The sequence below is a fragment of the Balaenoptera physalus genome (genome assembly GCF_965194825.1).
Source record: "Balaenoptera physalus genome assembly, chromosome: 5".
NCBI classification, from domain to species: domain Eukaryota; kingdom Metazoa; phylum Chordata; class Mammalia; order Artiodactyla; family Balaenopteridae; genus Balaenoptera; species Balaenoptera physalus.
Genome location: NC_138884.1, coordinates 106,761,352 through 106,783,729, shown reverse-complemented (window position 1 = coordinate 106,783,729; position 22,378 = coordinate 106,761,352). Strand labels below are relative to the sequence as shown.

Below are 22,378 nucleotides of genomic sequence, written 5' to 3'. Positions count from 1 at the left end.
TGGGAGGACAAGAGCATAATGGAGTAGAAAAAGTTAGGTGCTCTTTAAAAAAAATGGAAATGATTCCGACTAGGCCAGGTATGTCAAAATACATGGATGTGTATGCTGCTATTCTACACCCGTGGCAGACATCACTAACGGATGGCCCACCAGACCCAGTCCAGGCCTCAGAATCTTTCTCAATACTGTACCCTGTGAGCTGAAGCCAGGAGTCTGAGCTGGCAGGAGAGAGGAAACCTCTTTATCACTTTATTAGACAGTGAGCTCTTCAATGGCAGAGCTTGGGTGGGTCTTTTTTTGGTTTTGTTTTTTTTAAATCTTGCTATTACCAACACCTGGTATAGTGTGGGGCACATAGTAGGAGCTCAGAAGACACTTGTTGAACGGATCTGAATTCTTGCAGCCTTTAAGTAGCTATGTCAAAGTTCCAGAAATCTCTGGAATGTACTTTCATTTGTTCGTGGAAACTAACAAACGTTAGTTTCTAAAACTCCAGAATTAGATGAATAAATGGGCTGCTTGTGTGCACTTTTGGGGTTGATTTATTTACGCCTGGCCATTTTTTTTCTATGCATTTTCCCATTTAACCAGGAGTGGGTATAACTTATTGGCACCTTAAAAAGACTCTGTTTTTCTCCTTCGATTTTTTTTTTTTTCCCCTGACTCTTCTGGGGTGAAAACTCCGTTCAAAAAACAGGGGTAACTCTGGTATTTTTTAAGAACTACAATCCCTAGCAGTCTTAAAATGAAAATGGCACCTATCCCACAGGCTGGCCACTCTCTCATGACCTTTTCTTTCTAATGCAACAGGGATGACGACCGTGTCCCCTGTCTGTGGAGGACAAGAGGAGAGGCCAGGTAATTCTCAGGTACTGATGGGGTTGGTTTTAGCCAGAGAACTGACCAATGGAAAATGGGAGAGAGTGGGTGGGGGACAGATTTGAAAGACACAATTAGAAGTAAGTGGAGAATCCCCTGGAGATGAAGGTCCGCCCTCACATGGAGGGAGATGGAGCAGGAAGAGAAGCGGAGGGTGAGGCCCACAGACCAAGAGAGGGAAAAGAGCGAGAAAGAGGGAAAAGGTAAAATTGCACTGGTTGAGAGAAGTTACAAGAAAGGGCACATTTTTGAAGACATAGTATCTAGAGGGTACCTATGAAGCACCACGAATATCCCAGGATTTGAAGGATAGTCAAAAGCCTGGTGAGGGTGATGTGACAAGGGCAGCAGAGAAGGAAAACCCACAAGTCATCGTGGTGGGGAGAAGCGGCAAGAAATGCTTAAAGACGCATGAGAATTTAAAAGTGGTAAGTGGTCTCGTACTGGGATGAGGAAGTCAGAGTCAGGAAGGAATCAGGCAGAAGGGAGCAAATCGAGGAAGAAAACATAGGAGGTGAAGAAAGTTCCCGCCCAGTTTGTTTACCCTCTGTGGGGACGCCCTCAGCTGTCAGCTTTGGAGTTCAAAGAAACCCCCTTCTGAGTGGCCCATTTCCTTTGTCAAGACCCAGAAATGAAAGAAAGGGGTCAAGAGGTCGAGAGAGTTGAGACCAAACCAGGGGCTGAGCCTCCCCCTAAGCTAATGAAATGGGAAAGAGAAATCCACTGAGCTGCATTTGTAGTGGCCTTGAGTTAATTACCTGAGTCTTAAAATAAGAGGGGATGCCCGTGTCTGGGGGCGGGGGGGGGGGGAGGGGCGTCGGGGGGCAGTCGAAGGACAATCTGGAGCCTTAGTGCCAGGAGCTAGTTTCCAGGGGAGCACAGGGTCCCGGTGATGGTGTTGAGAGTCCCTTATATGCCACCAGCACCCTGCTAAGTGATATTTAAATTAAACCTTAAGTGACATATCTCCCGTCTACGACTCTGATGGCTTTTTCATTCCGGTCCCACTGCAGCACAGACTCTTCATATTCCTTTCTAAGTCCCGGTTTGCAGGGGAAGGTTTCCAGGACAGAGCTCCTCCCCCTCCTCCCACCCCGTGTCCCTGCCTTCCCCTCTCCCGCCCCCCACCCGGCCCAGAAGGTCATTGCAGCTAAAAGAGACTTTGCCGTAGGGCCCCTGGACTCTGGAGACGACAGGCAAAGGCAGGATTTCAGCCTAAAAGGAAAGCGAGACTTACAGGTACCTGACTGGACAGACTCAGGTTGGCGGCTGGTGCCTTCTTCTTGCTGCCTGTGCTGTTGGCGGTGTTCCCAGCGCCGCTGTTGGACGTGCTGCTGGTGGAATTTTTTCTTTTTCTCCGTTTCGTTGTCGGTTGCCTTGTGGGCTCTGCTGCAACATGAAACATGGAAGGAGGGTCAGTGCCCAGGGTGACCACCAGAATACGGGCCCTCCAGGGAAGCCGTTTTTTTGTAAGTTCAAAAGAGTAGGACTGTTGATATTTTTTCCACTTCTTTTAACTTGACGAAACCTAAAAGAAGAAAGCTGCTGATTTATTTGTAGCACACAATGACTGAAACTCTTTTCTTTAGTATCTTGATAAAGTGATTTGTATTTAATTGTTCTTCCTGATGTCATCTACTGTGTGTGTGTGTCTGGAAGCTCTTAATATGTCTTAGGGTGGGTTACACCACTACTATAGTTTGAACTTAAAATATTATTACCATTATGAATTTGGGGCAAAAAATTTTTTTGCGGTCTACCCTCTTGCGGGCTCTGGGACTCCTAGGGAACCTCCAGGGGTTGAGAGAAGTATGAGCTGAGCTCAATTAAGTGAACCAGTGAGTTACAGCAGCACCTACTGGCTAAGTGTCATATTGCAGCCCAGCTCTATCGCACGCTGAAATGTTGAAAAATTGGCCAAAAAATTTGTGTGGGTTTTTCCTGTAACATCTTACGGAAAAACCTGAACGAACTTTTGGGCCAACCTGATAAAAAGAAGAGGAAGTGTCCATCCCATCAGCCATTGATGTGGAACTTAGGTATTCCCAAGCTCAGTAGAAATACCCATGCTTTGGATCCTGGTGTCTAAAAGATGCAACTAATTTCAAAATTCCTGGGGAAAAAAATGTCGTAGTATGCTACAGCCAACATATTAATGAAGAGAAGCTAGACCTTTTCCGGAAAGGTCTGTTTAGAAATAGAGAAAAAATAATTTGGACCTGAAGGATGAGGCAACATCTTAATGGAAGTATAGGGACACATGGAAATGTGTAGTAAAAAGAATATTGTTTATTTATTATGTATTATGAGCATGACTTAATATCGTCATATTTTTAACGTTTTCTATGTCATTATTTTATATTCACGGCAACTCTATCAACTAGGTACTATTATAATCTTTGCTTTGAGAATGAAAAATCTTCAGAAGCCTGTTCCAGGCAGTTACTAAATGAATTGGAAATGGCATGTAAGAGCATCCTTTTTGCTAACCCTATTCTAGATCCAACTCTGATGGAGAGAAGGTAAGCCAGGACCATACTGGAACTAAGTGAGGTAACCTTGTAGCACTTTCTTGAGGCATCTATACTGCTTCTGATGAACAATGGGGAAGATCTCCTTGAAGGTCATTTCAAAGACCACTTAGTCCATCATGTTATCTCTGACTTTCGATGAAGAAGGAGATTATGTTTCTATTTATATAACATATTTTCTTTCATAAATATTTTATCTCTTATGTTTAAAGATTTTCATCAAAGGGCCTAACATCCCTATCCACAGAGAGTTATTGGTGCTTATTCTGAAGGTTATGGAAACAGGAAACAGAATTGTTCCAGCTCATGGGGCTGGAGGAGAGTTGAGAGGTACATTCTAAAGTAAAGCAAACTTTTAAAGTAAAGCTGGAAACCCAGCTTTCCCTGACAGGCATCTTCTTCCTTTGACTTGAATTGAAATCGGCTGCTTTTAAAAAAAAATATTTGTACTTTTTCATGGAATTTTGGGGAAATACACCTAAATGGTATGCTCTGGATTACTCGCACTGGCAGTAGGTAGCTGTGGTAATAGAGTCACGAATTGAAGACATAAAAACTTATTGTGACATAGGGGCCTCCACTGATTAGCTTCAGCTAACTTTGGCAAGTTACTACTTTAAATCTCAGGCCTATTATATCGAATGGGAATAGCAAGAAATACCTCATAAGGTTGTTGTGAGGATTCAGTAAGAGAATGGAAGGTCTGAGAGGGCTGCGATTTGTGACTGTTTTCACGTAGTGTTATACCCACAGTGGCTAGAGCGGTGCCTGGCACCTAGTAGGGGCTCAATAAATAATTGTTGAGTTAATGACTGAATTAATGAATAATATATGAATTATATGTGCACATGTTGCGAAATAGGTATTCAAAGCATTTAGTGAGCGAAATTTTTTCCTATGAAGGCTTATTGGTACTGAAAGAGAAAATAAGGCCAATTTACACACATTTAATACATTTGAAAAGTAATGTTCTAAATGTCTATAATTCCTGTAAGATGGGGATGCAACTATTCTATGTAAAACAATGCTCATTTTTCTCAGCTTTCTAAGTATGTACTTGGTTACATCTGCTATATTCACTTTATATAAAACCCCTGGCCAGTTACCAGCGGAAGGTGACCATTATATTTTGTGATTCAGAAGACTATGTGCCTCGTGTTAATAGTTACTCTTTATAAAAATAATTTTTAGCGAATGGATACGTTTTGCTTTTATGATCAATGAGGCTCGACACATGCCTGGGAGTGAAAATGTATTAGATAGAAGGACAATTAATGATGACTCGAAGCAGTAATTTCAGAACCCCAGCAGGAGACTATAGTATCTAAACTACATTCTAGGGAAGTGAGAGAAATGGAGTCTTTTATGTATTCTTTTCATGATCAGAGAACCCTTTGATATTATATACCTTAAAAAATAGAGCAAAAATATTTATTTATTTCCTTCCTCCCTTCCTCCTTTCCTTCTTTCCTTCTCTCCTCTATTCCCTCCTATTCTTCCTCTCTTCTTCCTCCCTCCCTCCCTTTCTTTTCATAATTTCTACCATTCTTCAAAGAACAAACAAAATCACAGTAAGCCATGAGCAGTCACCAGTCTTGTCCAGCGGAACAACCACTGGACTGGAAGACAGGAAACCTGGGTTCCGATTTCGGCTCTGTCAATATCTTCTTGGTAACGTTAAATAAATCAATTTCCTTCTGTGGGTTTCAGGTCCTAATCTAGCAAGTGAGGAGACTGTAGAGGATGGTCACTACACCTATGAAGGATGTTTGCCCTTCACAAAGTCAGTGTCTTTGGGTCCAATATCACGGTCAGAATATCCCTTATAAACTACTTTGCCAATACATTTATGATCACTTCCTTTTCACACGCCTTCATCCCCAGAAGAAGCCTCAGAAAAAGCATGTAGGTGGAGAGTGAAGAACGAAGTCGTACCTGGCGGCGCCACCATCCGCTGCCACTTCTGAAACAAGCAGGTCTTCAGGCAGTCTCGTGGACTGAGGTTGTAAGTTTTATGTCTGGACATCAGTTCCTGCATTGGCTCCAGTATTACACACAACTGCAAGGAGTTCAAAGACATCGGTGTTTTACTACTTGATGACATTATTTGCAATAAATGATGTTAACAGCTGGAATCCAAAAGAAAGCTTAAAGGTACTTCACCCGCGACCCCGGGTTTTGATTTTCTCCGTGTAAGTTTGGAGGAAAAGAAATATTACCAACACTTGATAATGCCCACTTAATTTACTCTCATTTATAATATCATATTAGTTTATGTAGATTATGTGGCAGCGAAAGCCATCTTTTAAACTTTGGAGAACAAAGTGGCAACTGCAGGTACGTTTTTGATCCTAATTCTGATAAAGGGCCACGATGAACACTATTTTATTTTTATTCATATACTCATTTGTATTTTACACAAGATGAGAATGTCAGTAACATATGCTGACTTTCATTCCGTGTGGGAGCTTTTTCTGTGGTTCTGCACACGGTCGCCCTTCTTCTCTCCCTTAGTTAGATCTTTCAGCTTTACTTTGGTCCAAGACCTCTGATGATAAAGATTAATGAATGAAATAAGAAGGTAAATCCAGTTAGGATTGCCTTGGACTTTTCTGAATTCCTTCTCATTTGGAAGCTTATCAGAATACTGCTGCATTGAAAGGACTGTTGCTAAGAGGGCAAAGACCAAGACTAGGAACAATGCATCCATTCCTGTTTCAGTTACAGCTATACAGACATTGGCAATGCACCTTCCCATGTGGAAAAATGTCATTTTATTATGAAAGGCAGATGTGCAGTCCCCATGTTCATTGGGTCATCGTTTTCACTACTCCCTTCCCTTCTGCCATTTCTCACCTGAGTATTTCCCTAGATTCCACACTCCTTATTGTCCATTGGTTCCCTCTACCTGGAATTCTCTGCTCTCCCTCTTCCTGGCTAATGCCTACTCATCCTTGAAGGCAAAGTTCCTTCCTCTGTTAGGCCTTTCCCCCCTGGCTCTGCACCTCTCCCTGTGCGGGCTGAGTTGGAAGCCTCCACAGCTCTCCCATAGCACCCAGCCCTTTCTGCTCTACAAACTTACTCATTTACGTTTTGTAACCATCGGCTTCCAAGTCTCTTTTCCACTCGACTTTGAACTCTTTGAATGCTGAGGCTATGCCTTTTATCTCTGTGTTCCTAGATTTGGCTCAGATGAATGGATGCATTTAAGGAGTGATTCTTAGAAAGACTGGAGTACCTTCCTATGCCAATGTTCCTCAAAGTCTAAGGAACACTTCCATCAGAATCGGAAGAGTTGATTATTAAAAATGCAAACTTCCAGACTCTGCCCTTTCTGTTTCACTGAGTCTGGAGGTGGGGTCCTGAATCTGTATTTTAAAAAAGCATTCTCCCATCTAATTCTGATAAATATTACCCAAAATTGAGATCCACTGCCCTGCATATGCTGGGCTTTAGAAGAGACAAATATAGAAGCAAGACATGCACAAATCCCCAGGGGTTTCCAGCTCAAATTCCCCTCTCTTCTTACCCCCCCACCTCACTTTTCCATGCCCTTCCTCTCTTCTCAAGTCTAGGCATGATAATCAAAATTGTCTTCATCTAGAAAAATTTCTCAGCCCTTTTTACCTATCGATGATCTAAACTGTGCCAGAACCACAAACCCCATTTAAGGGCCAACTCTAATCTCCTTCCATCTGCAGTTTCTTTGGAAGAAGAGACTAAGATTTCAAAGCCTGAACAACACAGGTGCAATGTGAGCCGAAGGGACAAAGCTACTGGACCCTAGTGTATCAGGCTGTAAAGTAATGAGATCTGAGTTAGTTATGATGCATCTTCAATCTTGTCTGTCTTCTTGTTTACTTTGGAGTCCTTTTTGAAACCTAAAATGTTAATAAGGAAACCCCTGTGAAAGAGGGAGGGTTACTATGCAATTAAGTCCATATTCCAAGACTGCAAGTGTGTATTCCTCTACTAACAACTCCACACTGGAAATCAAAGTATGTGCAAATTACAGTCAACCTCAAGTCTTCCCCTGTCACTCATACCAAATGGAGTGAAGGATTCCACAATCATCTCTACACATAGAGATAAGAATGGATTACCAAAGAAGAACCACTGCTAGCTTCAGACAGGGTCAGAAGATGTTTGCATCTATTATTAAGCTAGGGAAGTAAGAAAAGCTTTCAGAGAAATTCTAACGACTGGGAAAACTTTTTCTTTCAACTAAAAAATGTTATAAAGGTTTTAAAGCCATTTCCTTTTTGTCCATTCCCATTCTTGAGCAATTGACTTACAGTGGCTATAAAATACATGGATGGAGTGGAACAAACATGGACTTAGAAACCAAGAGATCTAGGTATAGATTTTGAGTCTGTCACCAGATGCATACCCTTGGATGAGCCACTTAATAATGCTGGGTCTCAGTTTCACCTGTAAAACCATACCCATCTTGTATATTGTTTGGGAAATTTGAGATAATACGTCTTGACACATAAGTTCAACAAACAGATATTATGATTACATATTAGCAAGCACAGCACAGATTGCAAAACAAACCACATTTCTATTACTTTAAATCAACAAGCATTTATTGAGTTTTCTCCTAAGTGTCAGGCCTATTTGAACCTAGAAAGGAGAACCCACGAGCTCATTTTCTCTTTCTTTTTTCCCCAGGTACATTTCCTCTCGGGGTTTTGGACAACACTTTTTACAGGTGCTAATCCTCAGGATTTATCCCTTCCCCTTTCATGTAAAAATATCTTCCCGTTGCTGTATCCCACCCCAAAGGAATTTGCATCTCTGAATGCTAATCAGGAATCCCCAAAGTCATTTTTCTTCCAGTGGAGGGGTACTGGGCTGGCGAGACAGCCCGCCCCTTATTCATGTATGCAAATGAGCCTCCAGCTCTGGCGCAGAGACGGTGCCTTTGCCAGGCTGCGTGCTGTAGGTGGCAGAACTAACTCAGACAAGAGCCTGCCTTCTCCCGTAGCAAGCCAGTGCATCTTGGCAACAGCAAAGGCCTGGGGCCTTATGAAAGGAGACCAGGAAAGTTCGGGGAGTAGGTTCCCTCAGTCACTAGCCAAATCCTTCTGGAGCCAGGATTCCTGCTCTCCCTGAGGTCTCAGACCCCCTTGAGAATCTGGTGCAGGCTATGCAGCCTGTCTTCCAAATTTTATACAAAATATCTGGAGGTTTATGAACCCTCTTACACTCCCATCCATTGATTCCAGGTAAAGAGTCCCCTGTTTGTAATATATATGATCCAGGCTACAGTATAGATGCCCTTGCCCCCGTCCTACACACACACACACACACACACACACACACACACACACACACACCCCTCACTCCAATGTCAAAGGCATATTAATGGAACTGAGCATAATAGCACAGCGTCCTTTGATTTTTAAAGAACGATTTTATCTGTAAAGTTGTGTCTGCTACAAAGTTCCCAGTGGACCAGTCCCTTTGCCTGAAAAGAAAGGCCTCAGACAGTGACATCTGCAACACTGCAGCATCATGAGTGAGTTTGGTCTACACCTGTGGGGGGGTGTTGGAGGTGTGAAAAGATTTCGATCTAAAATAGAACCGGAGGATAGGAAACAGAGACTCCCAACCTGCCCTCAGAGGATGGGAACTTAAGAAGTGAGAGACTGATTTCCCATAAGTACTTGATTTAGAGATGATGGAAACTTACTTCCGGACCAATGAACAGCTTCCAAGAATCCGTCCCCATCCTCAAGCCAATGAACTTGCTGCTGGGACTCTGGCTGGACCTCCCTGTCTTTGCACTCGTTGTCCATAAATACAGCCCATCCCTAATCCTCAAGGGCTCACTGGGGCTGGCTCACAGCATGTGTTTCCTTAATTGCAGCTCCTCCGCTATTCCTGAATAAACTCAATTTCTGGTCATTTGAGCTTGCCTCAGTTTACCTCTTTATCTGGGTTGCCTGAAGATACCAGGAAGAATCCCAGGGCACTGTGCAAGGTGGCAAGAGCCAGCAAGGCCTGAGACCTCTCTTTGAATAGGAAGCCCCTGCCAGGTCCACTTAGAATCGCAAAGAAAACCACTGCCCATTGCCCATCCTGGCAAAGCTCTGAGGATGCCTTTGGGCAGATTTAGTGAGAGTTTTAGGCTAGGCTTGCTCTCCTTATGCTTCCGACTTCATTTTCTGGGATTCTGGCCCAGCACTGACCCTTTGGTATGAAACCAAAACCTATAACCACAATGGTGACTTGCTGAGTGAGTGAATGAATGGGTGGATGGATGGATGAATGATTAACAGATATCTTGGCCAGATTTATAGCAAGGAGTCATTTGCCAGTAGCAGACAAATTGGGCATTGTCCTCTGGGCTTAGAGGTGATGAATTTTTCCATTTGATAAATAACTGATTGCCTCCTCTGTGGAGAATGCTTGGTACATGTGCACATGTATATACCCAATTACTACATGTCCTGGTTGGGCGGGGACATCTTAGCTCAGTCCCAGGACTTCTGTCTTTGTTCATAGTAACAAAGAACCTGGTAGATCTAGACAGTAACAAAGAGCCTAGTAGATGTAGACAGTATGCTATTTTGTTTTGTTTTCATCTGACAGTTCTCCTGGAGAAATTTGATTCTCCTTAGCTACACACCCACACTTTTTCTTTTTGCTCATCTCCTGGCCTGAACCCAGGAATGGGTGATGCCTATCAGAGTTGGCTCTGGCCTAAAAAGCTGATGCCTTGGGGTTGGCATTTGGCTAACTCCCAAAGCTGGGTCCTGACCTCCAACATTTAATTCAGTCTTTTCCAGAACATGGATGACACACTCTGAGCTTGAACCACTGACCTACTCTTTGCATATAGGTTTGTCCAGGGTTACTGTGTCCATAGCAGCTCAGGCCTTTGCTCATGTTGTTCTTGCCTTGAAGATCTTCTTCCCTCCTTCTCAGTCATCTTAGCCGGATATTGGCAAGCTACAGCCAGTGGGCTAAACATGGCCATGCTTATGTATTGTCCAGAGCTGCTATTGTGTTACAATGCCACAGTTGAATAAGTACGACAGAGTCTATATGACCCACAAACTCCCAAAATATGACTATCTGGCCATTCACAGAAAGGTTGCTGACCTCTGTCCTAAACCAATGCTACTCAAAGGAGGTCGTCTCCAAACTATTTGTTATGTGTCCTTGACCGGATAAGAGCTTGAGTTAGAGTACAATTCAGTTCATTGCCTCTTTCATTAAGAAAGTCTTGTGTCAAAAATTAACTCAGATGAACTAAACAATGTGTTCAACAAGGTAGTTGCTTTACATTCCAAAGCAAGCTCCTAATTTTGGTGTGGCTCACTAAGTGATCCACAGTCTGGCACGGGTCTGCAAACCATATCTGAGTCATAATGGTATGACCATTAAGGTCCTCCATGGTCCAGCTCAGATCTCACATCTGTCTCTGACCATCCCCACCCACAAAGGACTCTTACTTCTGTAGCACTTATTACTAACCTACGTACATCCCGGAGTTTATATTTGCATTGGGAATTTTTCTTTCTTGTGGACTTGTTTCATCTCCTTATCTATAGCAAGCCCTATTTTACTTTTCTTTCCCTCTTATTTAACATGGTATTAGGCATACTCAAATATTTGTTGAGTCATAACTTAATAATCGCTGTGGAGTATCTAAACTATGTTTGTCCCTGGAGTATGGAACTGACATATATCATTAACCCTCACCACCTCCTGGTCCACTTTTAACAGGTGAGAAAACTCAGACTCAAAGCCGGTAAGTCACACAGAGCTTATATTAAGGAGTGTGATTCTTATAATGTAAAGGTTATACAACCATCTGAAGGGCAGAAAAGAGGTTCACAGTCAAGTCTGCCTGACTTCAACCCTGTGCTCCTAACTCCTTACTGCTCTGTTGTCTAACTCTCTGAATATGAATGGCCTAAATCTCTGCTAAGATACCAAGTTCCAAGGCTCTCTCTGTCTTTTGTATTGTTCCTTGCACGTGGTATTGTGCAAGGAACAATATACACAGAGAGGTGTATCTATACACAGAGAGGTGGGTGATACAGAGGGGTGCAGGCTTTGGAGGCAGATTCATCTGGATCCAAACCCAGTGGCTAGTCTGCCATTTACTAGCTGTGTGTTCTTGGCCAAGAATTTCAGCCTTGGGACTTCCCTGGTGGCACAGTGGTTAAGAATACGCCTGCTAATGTAGGGGACACAGGTCCGAGCCCTGGTCCAGGAAGATCCCACATGCCGCGGATCAACTAAGCCTGTGTGCCACAACTACTGAGCCTGTGCTCTGGAGCCCACGAGCCACAACTACTGAGCCCACATGCCTAGAGCCCGTGCTCTGCAACGAGAAGCCACCACAATGAGAAGCCCGCGTACCGCAACGAAGAGTAGCCCCCGTTCGTTGCACCTAGAGAAAGCCCGCGTGCAGCACCAAGACCCAATGCAGCCAAAAATAAAAATAAATAAATAAATAAATTTATTTAAAAAAAAAGAATTTCAGCCTCTCTGAATCTCAGTTTCCTCATCTATAAAATGGAGATACTGATATTTATCTCTGAAGGTTTGAAACAATATCTGTAAATCCTTAATGCAATGCCTGGACCAAGGTCAGTGCTCAAAAGATGGAAATTGGTATTATGATAACTACTGGTTGCACCAGTGGTGCAGTTTCACTGAGCCAACACAGCAATGTGTGATGTGATTGGTTAGCTACTCCGGGAAGTAAATCACTTGGTCTCCTTGAGACTTAGGGGGTCTAAATGCTCTAAGGGATGGTCATCAGGCCAATGGTCCATGGCCTTTTGGTAGCTAATGTCTCTGATAATAATCCATTTTTAGAATTCAGTGATAAATACAAAATGTTCAAATCCATAAACCAGAGTCCCTTTTCTTTTCTTCTCCCCCACCCCCATAACCTACCCTTCTGGCTAACTCTGAATTAGAAAGATATCAGAGGGTGGGGATGATTAAGAACAAGCTCTTATCTAAGGGTGAAGGAGTCTCTCCTAATTAAGAAACACATCACAAAAAGAGATCTTATATTAAAACAATAGAAAAATATAACATACGGAATCTAAAAGGAAAACAAAACAAAACAAGCAGATAATTCCCCTAGAAACAGATAAGAATGAATAACAGGCATCCACATGAGTAAAACCCACTCTGCCTCCGAGGATGAAAAACAGGAGAGGGAAGGAAATGCTTTCCCTGAGAAGCTGTGCAATTCCAAAACATCAGATTATGATTTGGGTTTATTTCCTGATAGGATTAAAGGTAGATTGATTGTCAAATTCAAAACATCCTCTTTTTTATCTGAAGATTCAACCAGGGGAGCCTTTGCCTTTTCTCAATTGTTTTGCAAATTGATTACTCAGGGAAGTTATCACATCCAGCCCTGGAGATTGGCAGCTCTCTCCAAGCTCCAGGAGAGGAGGGGGTATAGTGACAGCCACTCAGGACTTGGAGGGACCTCTTCCAAGAGCAAGGAGTCATGCATGCGCGTTTCAATATCTATGCCTTGATCTCAATTTTGAGGCTGCAAGGAAGGGCGCCTATGCGTGGTCACCGAGGCCGCTGGCTGCTTTTCTGACCCACCCTCAGGAGAGAAGCGTTGGGCGATTTTCCTGAGCTACAGAGCCAAGCTCACGGTTGTTTTTGGCAGCACCAGTCAGGCCCATGAAGAGATGGTTCAAGGCCTCCAATGCTCATTCTCTTTCCTTCGGACCCATGGACTTAATCTCTCTGCCATGTCATTTGGTACGGGCACCCCTTCCACAGTGCTCTGGTCATTTGCCTTCCTACCCTTAGACCCACCCCCTCCTCCCAGCTTTGTACTGCAGGGGAGAGACCCCTGCACACTATTTCCCAACTTTTTTTGCCAACTGGCCTTGGGTGAGCTTTGGCCAGTTGGAGGCACCAGGGAAGACTGGAGGAAAGTGGGTTGAGTTATTTGGCTAGGGTTGCCGCAACAAAGTATCACAAACTGGGTGGCTTAAAACAACAGAAACTTATTTCTTCTCAGTTCTGGAGGCTAGAAGTCTGAAATTGAGTTGCTGGCAGGGCTGTGCTCCCTCTGAAGGCTCTAGGGAAGAAGACTTCCTTGCCTCTTCCAACCTCTGTTGGCCCTGGCGATCCTTGGTGTTCCTTGGCTTGTGGCTGCATCACTCCAACCTCTGCTTCCGTCTTCGCATGGTCTTTTCCCCCATGTCTCTGCATCCTCTCCTCTTCTTACAAAGACATTAGTCATTGGATTTCCAAATAAATTCACATCCTCAGGTTGCAGATAGACATGGATTTTTGAGGGACACCACTCATGGTACCACATGGGTAAAGAAATAAGTAAGGGTATTTCTTGTCCTTTCTGTGGTTCAGATGGCCTCTCCAACAGCTGTCACCAAGGCCCACTATGGTTCCAGCTTCTATCAGGTGGCCTGACAGTAACACCTCGTATGTAGAGGACTTACTGTATCTAAAAGGTGTGTGGAGGCATCTTGTGTAGGGGTTAAGCATGCAAACTAGTCTCTGGTTGAATGGCAGCTACTTAGTAGATGAGTGACCTTGGGTGAGTTACTTAAGCTCTTGGTGTTTGAGTTTCTCCATCTGCAAAGTCAGGATAACAATGGTACCTAACTAATTACGTTGTTAGGAGAAACAAGAAAATCCACTTAAAGTATGTACCTAGGTTCTAACATATGGAAATTGCTCTATATATGTTTATTATGATGGGGGGGATAATCAGTCCGGGGAGGGGGCAGGTGCTTCATGGAAGACATTTGGAAATTTGTCAGAACATACCTATTAAAATTTCATGGATGTTCCCTGCCCAATGCACATAAACACATATACGCACAGCTTAATTATTAGATTTTGGTGATACAATGGATGTTTAAAATGTTCAGTCATTTTTTTTTTCTACTCAAAAAAATTTTTTAATGTCTTTATTGGAGTATAATTGCTTTACATTGTTGTGTTAGTTGCTGCTGTGTAACAAAGTGAATCAGCTATATATACACATATATCCCCACATCCCCTCCCTCTTGCATGTCCCTCCCTCCTACCCTCCCTATCCCACCCCTCTAGGTGGTCACAAAGCACCGAGCTGATCTCCCTGTGCTATGTGGCTGTTTCCCACTAGCTACCTATTTTACATTTGGTAGTGTATATATGTCCATGCCACTCTCTCACTTCGTCTCAGCTTACTCTTCCCCCTCCCCGTGTCCTCAATCCACTCTCTATGTCTGCATCTTTATTCCTGTCCTGCCCCTAGGTTCTTTAGAACCATTTTTTTTTAGATTCCATAGATATGTGTTAGCGTACGGTATTTGTTTTTCTCTTAGATGCTGGAAAAAGGAAATCAAAGTGTAGAAAAGTATAGTAGAAAAAATAAAAATTATGCATTTGTCATATAAAATTAAGCCAAGCATAATAAAAATGGTAAATAAAGAAAAAAATGTTCAGTTGACATGCCTTTCCTATAAATAACTTAATTTTATCACTGAGCCATTGCCACAAGTATCCTATTCATGTGTTCTACCAGCGTCTCTAAATTCTAGGGCATAGTAGCTGGAATGTTTCCAAAGGAAAAAGGAAACATCTGCCTGGAAATATCCCACAATCATTAACAAATATCTAAGGAGTGCTGTCTGTTCCTAGAGGGCTATGAGCAAATTTCAGGTAAATTTTTAAAATTCTTGTTGAGCAGTTGTTGTGCCCTCAGATGAGTCCGACACTGAAAATGAAGGTCAGTGGCTCAGAATTACTCTAAGTGCCTCTTTACTGTCTGCCAATGTATTAGATAGGGTCCTCCATAGAAATAGAACCAACAGGATGTATGTATGTATGTATTTTAAGGAACCGGCTCATGTGATTGCAGTGGTTAGCGAGTCTGAAATCCATAGTTTCCATAGCTGGAATCTCAGGCAGGAGTTAATGCGTCAGTTTTGAGACAGAATTCCCTCTTCTCCGGGAAACCTCAGTTTTGTTATTAAGACCGTCAACTGATTGGATGAAGCTCACCCCAACAGTACTCTATTTTACTTAAAGTCAGCTGAGGGCTAGACGATACCCAAAGAAAAACCAAATGCAAAATATCTTTACAGCAAAACCTTTGATTAGCCTTTGACTAAATAACTGGTACTATAGATGCTATGAACTGAAAAGTGACAACCCCACCACCAAATTCCTACATTGAAGCCCTAGCCCCCAATGTGACTATACTTGGATATAGAGCTTTAGGAGGTCATTAAGGTTAAATGAGGTCATAAGTGTGGGGTCCTAATCTGATAGATTGGTGGCCTTGTAAGAAGAAGAAGAGACCTCAGAGATCTCTCTCTCTCTCTCCACATGCACACACTGAGGAAAGGCCATGTGAGAATGTAGCAAGAGGGCAGTCATCTGCAAGCCAGGAAAAGCACTCTCACCAGAAAGTGAACCCTGCCAGACCTTGATCTTGGACTTTCCAGCTTCTAGAACTGTAAGAAAATAGATTTCTGTTGTTTAAACCACATAGTCTACGGTATTTTGTTAAAGCAGCCTGACTGCCTTAGGTCTGCCTTAAGCCACAGAGAACTATCATAGTTCACGACACTGTAAAGAACTGGAGACCTAGGCTGTGTCCTATTATTTTATTTTTAAAAATATTGCCAAGCACCAACCAATGAGTCTAATGTTTGTGGATTGAATGACCCCTTGAATCCATGAATATGATTGAATGGAAAACGAAAAAAATAGGCGATCAGACATCAGAAAATGGGTCAGATCTTGCTTCATCCACTTTGTAATTATAGTAACTTGGGTAGCAGGGGTGCAATGGTGAAATGGCAGACACAACCTCCCTCCCTTGAAGCTTACTGTCCAGATGGGAGACAGATGATAAACAAGAATTCCAAATGGGCTGGATATTGTAAAGGAGAGGGGCAAGCGATGTCAGGAAACATTGCCAGGAGGAACTGATATTTAAGTTGAGAGCTAGAGAGATGACTTAGAAATCAGCCAAGTGAAAGAGAAGATGGCCAGGACAAAGGTTAGGGTGGACATCTCGGGTAGAGGGAATACATGTGTGAATGCAAGAGAGAACACAGAATTAGAAACCGCAAAATGATGGGATTAGCGCTGACTTGTGTGACCTACAGCAGAGAGGCAGGCAGTGGCCAGACTCGTCAAGGCCTCAGGTTCTGCCCCACAGGAGCCGAGAGGTACAATTGATGTGGCCAAAAGCATGCTGTGCATGACGAGCCCTCCACAAATGCCACTAGGCTGAACGCCGAACTGCAATATGGTGAGTATCATGCTGTTCTTTCATCCACGTTTCCCGAGCGCGAGGAAAGCCTCATTGACATTTTGACGTGGTTGGTAAAACAAAAGCACCAAATATCCCCAAAGGCAAACACTGGCTGCTCCGTCTCCAAGCAGTGGCGACTGTCCCCCAAGCCGACCGGTGCCGATCGCACCACTGGGGGCATTTACACTGGTCCACGCTGTTCCATGCTGGAAATAGGTAGTTTTTGTAACATGTTGGTTATTTTTCCCAGGGAGCTGAGAAACTGTGTAGTTGCAAGGAGGTAATGTTTAAGTACTAGTGTTTATGAACGGGGCCTTACAATCCCAATACTGTGAGTAAGGGAATTTGGATTTGGTCCTTGGGAGCTGTCAGTGACAGTTTCCAAGGAACATGGCTATCTTGTTCATGCAGTTACAATCCCTCCCGAACATTAACTGCGTGCTTATGTTTTTCTCCTGCTCTGGTGTAAATACCCACAAGGCTATTAAAGACAGCACTGTGTTCTGGAGTTTGCGGCAGCATCCCCGTGGCCGCTGTCTGGGAGGACTTCTGGGCTCTGGTCAGTGTTGGGTACGGACTTCTCTCTCTTGATCCTGGACACCCAGAGCCCAGCTGCCTTTGGAGTGCCTGCCTGCCTGCCTGCCTGCCTTCCTGGGAGCTTCTGCCAGGCAAGAGCCCTCCCTGCCGCTCCACTCTGACACAAAGGGAAGGAGTGATTTCTCAGTAATGGAGCGCTCAGCTGCCTGACTCCTCCCTGGCCACCTCCATCATTACGTCCGCAGAGCCTTGAATCAGCAGCCATTTCCCTTCCCAGGGATAAAGTGAGCTGGGTGGAAAGAGGGATTCATGCTGACAATGGCAATGCTTTATGAAAATGGAGTTGGAAGAGGCTGGGGTTCCCTCACTCACTCATTCACTCACTCAACACACATTTATGGAATACATACTATGTGCCCCGTGTTTGCTCTAGGTGCTGGGGATGCTGTAAACAGAAATAGAGAAAAGAAATAAAGTCCTCTTATAGAAATACGTTCTAGTGAAGGAGACAGATACACTTAAAAAGCAAAAGATGTATGGTAGTGATGAGTACCAAAGAGAAAAAAGGAAGCAGGGAAAGGAGATATGAAATGTTGGAGTTGGGAGGGTGGAAAATTTGGACACTTTGGCTAAAGTCACTGTGCTAGGAAGAATCATGGCTCTGCAGAGATGTCCATGGCCTAATCCCTTCAATGTGTGAATATGTCAGGTTACATGGCAAAGGGAATTAAAGTTGCTCATCAGCTGACCTTGAGATGGAGAGAGTAGTCTGGGTGATCCAGATGGGTCCAATTTAATTATAAGGGTATTGACAAATGGAAGAAGGAATCAGAAAGGAGAATCAGAAAGATGGCAGCATGAGAGGAGCTTGGCCTGACATTGAGGGCTTTGAAGACGGGAGGGGGCCCCGAGCCAAGGAATATGGTTGGCCTCTAAGAAGGTAGAAAAGGCAAGGAAACTGATTTTCCCCTAGAGCCTCCAGAAAGGCACACAGCTCTGCCAACACCTTGATTTGAGCACAGTGATATCCATGTTAGGCTCCTGATCTACTGCAAGGCAATACATTTGTGGTGTTTTAAGCCACTAAATTCATGGTAATTGCTTTAACAGCAATAGAAAACTAATACAATCACCCAAAGTTGATATCTAAGTAAAGATCTCTAATAAGGTTACGTAGTTAGCAAATAAAAATAGGAGATGCCCAGTTGCCTTTGAATTTCAGATAATAAATTATAATCTGTTGAAGTAATAAATAAATATAATAACTTATTCATTATTTATTTGATATTTAAATTTAACTGGGCATTTTGTATTTTATCTGGCAATTCTCAACTCAGAGGAAGTTAGGAAGTGGGATCTTTGGGGGAAAAACATTCCGGGCAGAAGGAATAGCTTTCTGAGAGGAGGGAATAGCAAGGGCAAAGGCCTGGGGGCTTTGAGGAAAATCTAGGAAAGAAGTACAGTTGGAGGGGAAAGAATGAGTAGACCAGTAGGAGAAGATGAATTCAGAGAGGTTGTGAGGAACTGGATCATGGTGGCCATGAGGAGGATGTTGGTTTGATTTCGAGTGGAGTGGGAAGACATTGGGGGCTTTGGGTAGAGGAGTACCAACGTTTGGGGTCTCCTGAGAAGGAAGAGATGCTGATTATAAGCAATGTGACGACAGGGTCTGATCTACTTTTGCACTGCCTGGACCTAGATATTTAAGCACACAAGTGCTGGGAGGCCAGCAGGCCTTCTAATTGGTAGAACTCAATGATGTGCCATCTGCCATCAGAACCTGAAAGGTGTAGGGAGACGAGAGGATTTCAGGAGAACAAAGTGGTTCATGATGAGAAATCTGAAGGCTGTAAGGCCATCTATAAATGATGGGAGAAAGGACAGATGCCTGGGGACCTCGTGAAGGCAAAGACATTATGTACAAAGCCAAATTTCACTCTGGAACTCAAGTGTCTGGGAACTCAGGAAAGAGCGTGTCCTGTCTACTGTCTACTCCAGTTAATTCAGAGCAGCAGAGCCCAAACCAAGATCCGAGGAGCCATATTTCAACTCTTCAAACACCTCAAAATTCCCTTGAAAAATTTTCAGGAGGGATGAAAACCATGATTATAAAACTTTTAGTAGCTTGTTAATGAATCACTCATTACCTCTAATCATACCTAGCACTCAGTGTTGACTGGGCACTGGGGAGTGGGCTCAGTGGCTTCCATGGATTTTCTCATCCTCCCAGCGCCATTAACCATACAGATACACAGAAGAGGAAAGGGAGACCAGAGAGGTTGAGTAACTGGTCCAAGGTCACACAGCTTTCAGGGACTTATTAGCTTCAACCACCTTGAATTTAGCCCCCACACTGGATCTGTTACTCCCTCTTAATTTTTATACTCATGCGTGTGATCACATGTCTGTCACCCTGCATCATAATGAACTGAATATATATCTGCTTCCCTAAAGAAACTGGGATCCTGAGGCTGGAAGAGTTGTTTATCTATGTCGTCAGAAATTGGCACATCGTAGGCAGGCAGAAAAACAAATTAGTGTTGAATGAATGAATGAATGGAATATCCTCTATGAGTCTTAGCTGCAGAAATTTCACTGTCAAAAAATGGACAAGGCCAGGTCTCAGGTAGGGCAGCGCCCTTGTTCCTTCATCCTCAGCAGAATCAAGTTAGGCACTGAGGAGCCTGCTCCTTTGCTGCTTTTCTCTGGAGTCACATGAAAACTTAAATATACATCACTTCTAATTTTACTCTGCTTATTTCCCCCCGAGAATATTAAGAGTCTCAAGAGAGATCACAGATGGTAGTTCTTTTTATTTTTTCTTCATCTGTGTACAGTTACTCACATTGGAAGCTTCCCTTCCTCATCTTCCTCCATGTGTTTATTTCATTGTTTTCTTTTCATCTTCTGTTCTTTGAGAGCTTCCCTGGTCCCTGAGCCCTTGACAGAAGCTCTGTATACAATGATTGAGAACCTATTGCTGTTCTAGCCATGAAATTGACCTAATATGCTGAGGCTTCAGCTTCTGTCCTTTTTTGGTGTGTGTGTGTGTGTGTGTGTATGCTTAAGAGAGTTTTATGGTTGACATTTGCCTGACCTTGCCTCTTCTGGCACTGAATCCCTAGATGTGAGGAACAATGGGTTCCCTAGGCCCTCTGAGAGCAGCGGGGAACCTGGGTGGGCATCTTCATTGGAGATGGCAATGCAAATGGCAGAACTAACCTGGGGGCCTTCCAGCAAGACAGGCATGAAAACACAACCATAAATTCATTCTAGGCTACTAAATTCAGGTGAAGTCTGAGACTCTCAAGTTATTCATAAATCAGCAAGCAGCTACCACAAGACTCCTAAGATTATAGACTTTTGAAACCTGGACTCCTTTTGGACATTTTTACAGCAATGGAGACTGAAGCTCATGGGGTTTGAGAGACTGCCTGACCCCTCACTGCTGAGCTGGGGTCAGCCGGGAACTGGGGTCCTCCCTCTCCTGGCTCAGGGGCTGTCGTTTCTACCACATCGTGACAGTTGGTAAGGTGTTCCCCTTTCCAAGTGGGACATTTGTCCCAGCTGGGTCTAGTCTTGGTCCTCTCAGCTAGCCCTTGGAAAATTCTCACCACCTGTAACTCCCCTCTGGCATTCGGGACTTTCTGTGTGGTTCAGAGTGATGCGATGTGAGAAGGACCTGAACATCATTGCTGGCTTTGAGGATGGAGGAAGGGACTATGAACCCCGAACTAGAGGCATCCTCCGGAAGCTGGGAAGGGCAAGGAAACTGATTCTCCCCTAGAACCTCCAGAAGGAAGGAGCCCTGCCCACCTCAGCCCGGTCAGACTGGTGTGGACTTCTGACCCCCAGAATGACACAAACAGAGGGGAGAGCATGTGATGACACAGGGAGAAGACAGACATCTACATGTCAAGGAGAGAGGCCTCTGAAGGAGCCAACTCGGCTGACGCCTTGATCACCAACTTTTAGCCTCCAGAACTGTGAGAAAGTAAATTTCTGTTGTGTAAGATTTCCCTGTCGGGGGCTTCCCTGGTGGCGCAGTGGTTGAGAATCTGCCTGCTGATGCAGGGAACGCGGGTTCACGCCCTGGTCTGGGAAGATCCCACATGCCGCGGAGCAACTGGGCCCGTGAGCCACAACTACTGAGCCTGAGCGTCTGGAGCTTGTGCTCCGCAACAAGAGAGGCCGCGACAGTGAGAGGTCCGCGCACAGCGATGAACAGTGGCCCCCACTCGCCGCAACTAGAGAAAGCCCTCGCACAGAAACGAAGACCCAGCACAGCCAAAAATAAATAAATAAATACATTAAAAATGCATTAAAAAAAAAAAAAGATTTCCCTCTCCCCGACAAAATTGCGATGCTGTTACGTGTGGACAAATCTCCGTGTGGCCGCTGGTGGAAGTTAAGTTCCCCAAGGGCACACAGCAAGTGGCGGCCAGCTCTCTGTCCCTCTGATCTCAGGAAGAACCGAGCCCCCCAAGTCCCAAAGAGGAGCCAGGTCATTTCTGGTTTAAAACACACATTCCTTCGATGTAAACATGGATGAAACAAGGGTCATCACACACCTCCACTTTTCTGGAATTCTATGCATGATAAAGCTTGTTTGGAAGGTCTAGACAACCTTCCCAAAATCACAAGTTCCCATTTATCCTCACAGAGACTCTCCTGAAATTTGCTCTTGAATTTTATTCACAACGAATCCTAAAAATGTCATCTACTATTTTGGGGAGTTGCTCTGTTACCCCTTCTAAACTTCACAACAGCCCTAGGAACTAGGGACTTTTATCCTCATTTTATAGATAAACTTAGAGAGATTTAAGTGACTCACCATCCATAAACTAACTCATCTTCACAACAATGTTACGGATTAGGACTAGTTATCCCCATTTTCTGAGGCTTTCACCAGATTTTTAGAGAACTTCAGTGCTTTTCCCCTATTCCATAGCTAGAAAGTACTACAGCCAGATCTGAGCATAACTCCTTTTAATCCTATACCCAGACAGGATCTCAGCCAATAACAGGTGCTCAGTAAACATCTACTGAAGAAATGGATTATTCCAAAGCCCACATTCTTTCCACTACCCTCTGCTATTGCAAAGTTATCTCTTCCTTTGGCACACGAGGTTGATTAAAAAAGCAT

At 43.8% G+C, this 22,378-nt stretch overlaps 1 protein-coding gene across 22 annotated transcripts in view; it reads right to left on the bottom strand.

Moving 5' to 3' along the window:
- Window positions 1-22,378, bottom strand: part of LDB2 (LIM domain binding 2) — a 400,597-nt gene that overhangs the window by 4,631 nt on the left and 373,588 nt on the right. For 12 of the 22 annotated variants that reach the window (XM_082462629.1, XM_082462638.1, XM_082462650.1 and 9 more), the window contains 2 exons: window positions 5,346-5,469; window positions 2,117-2,268 (listed from right to left, as the gene is read on the bottom strand). In XM_082462629.1, coding sequence (XP_082318755.1) covers window positions 2,117-2,268; window positions 5,346-5,469 — 276 coding nt within the window. The remainder of the gene's footprint in view (window positions 1-2,116; window positions 2,269-5,345; window positions 5,470-22,378) is intronic. The other 10 variants (XM_082462644.1, XM_082462631.1, XM_082462649.1 and 7 more) reach the window with 3 other exon arrangements.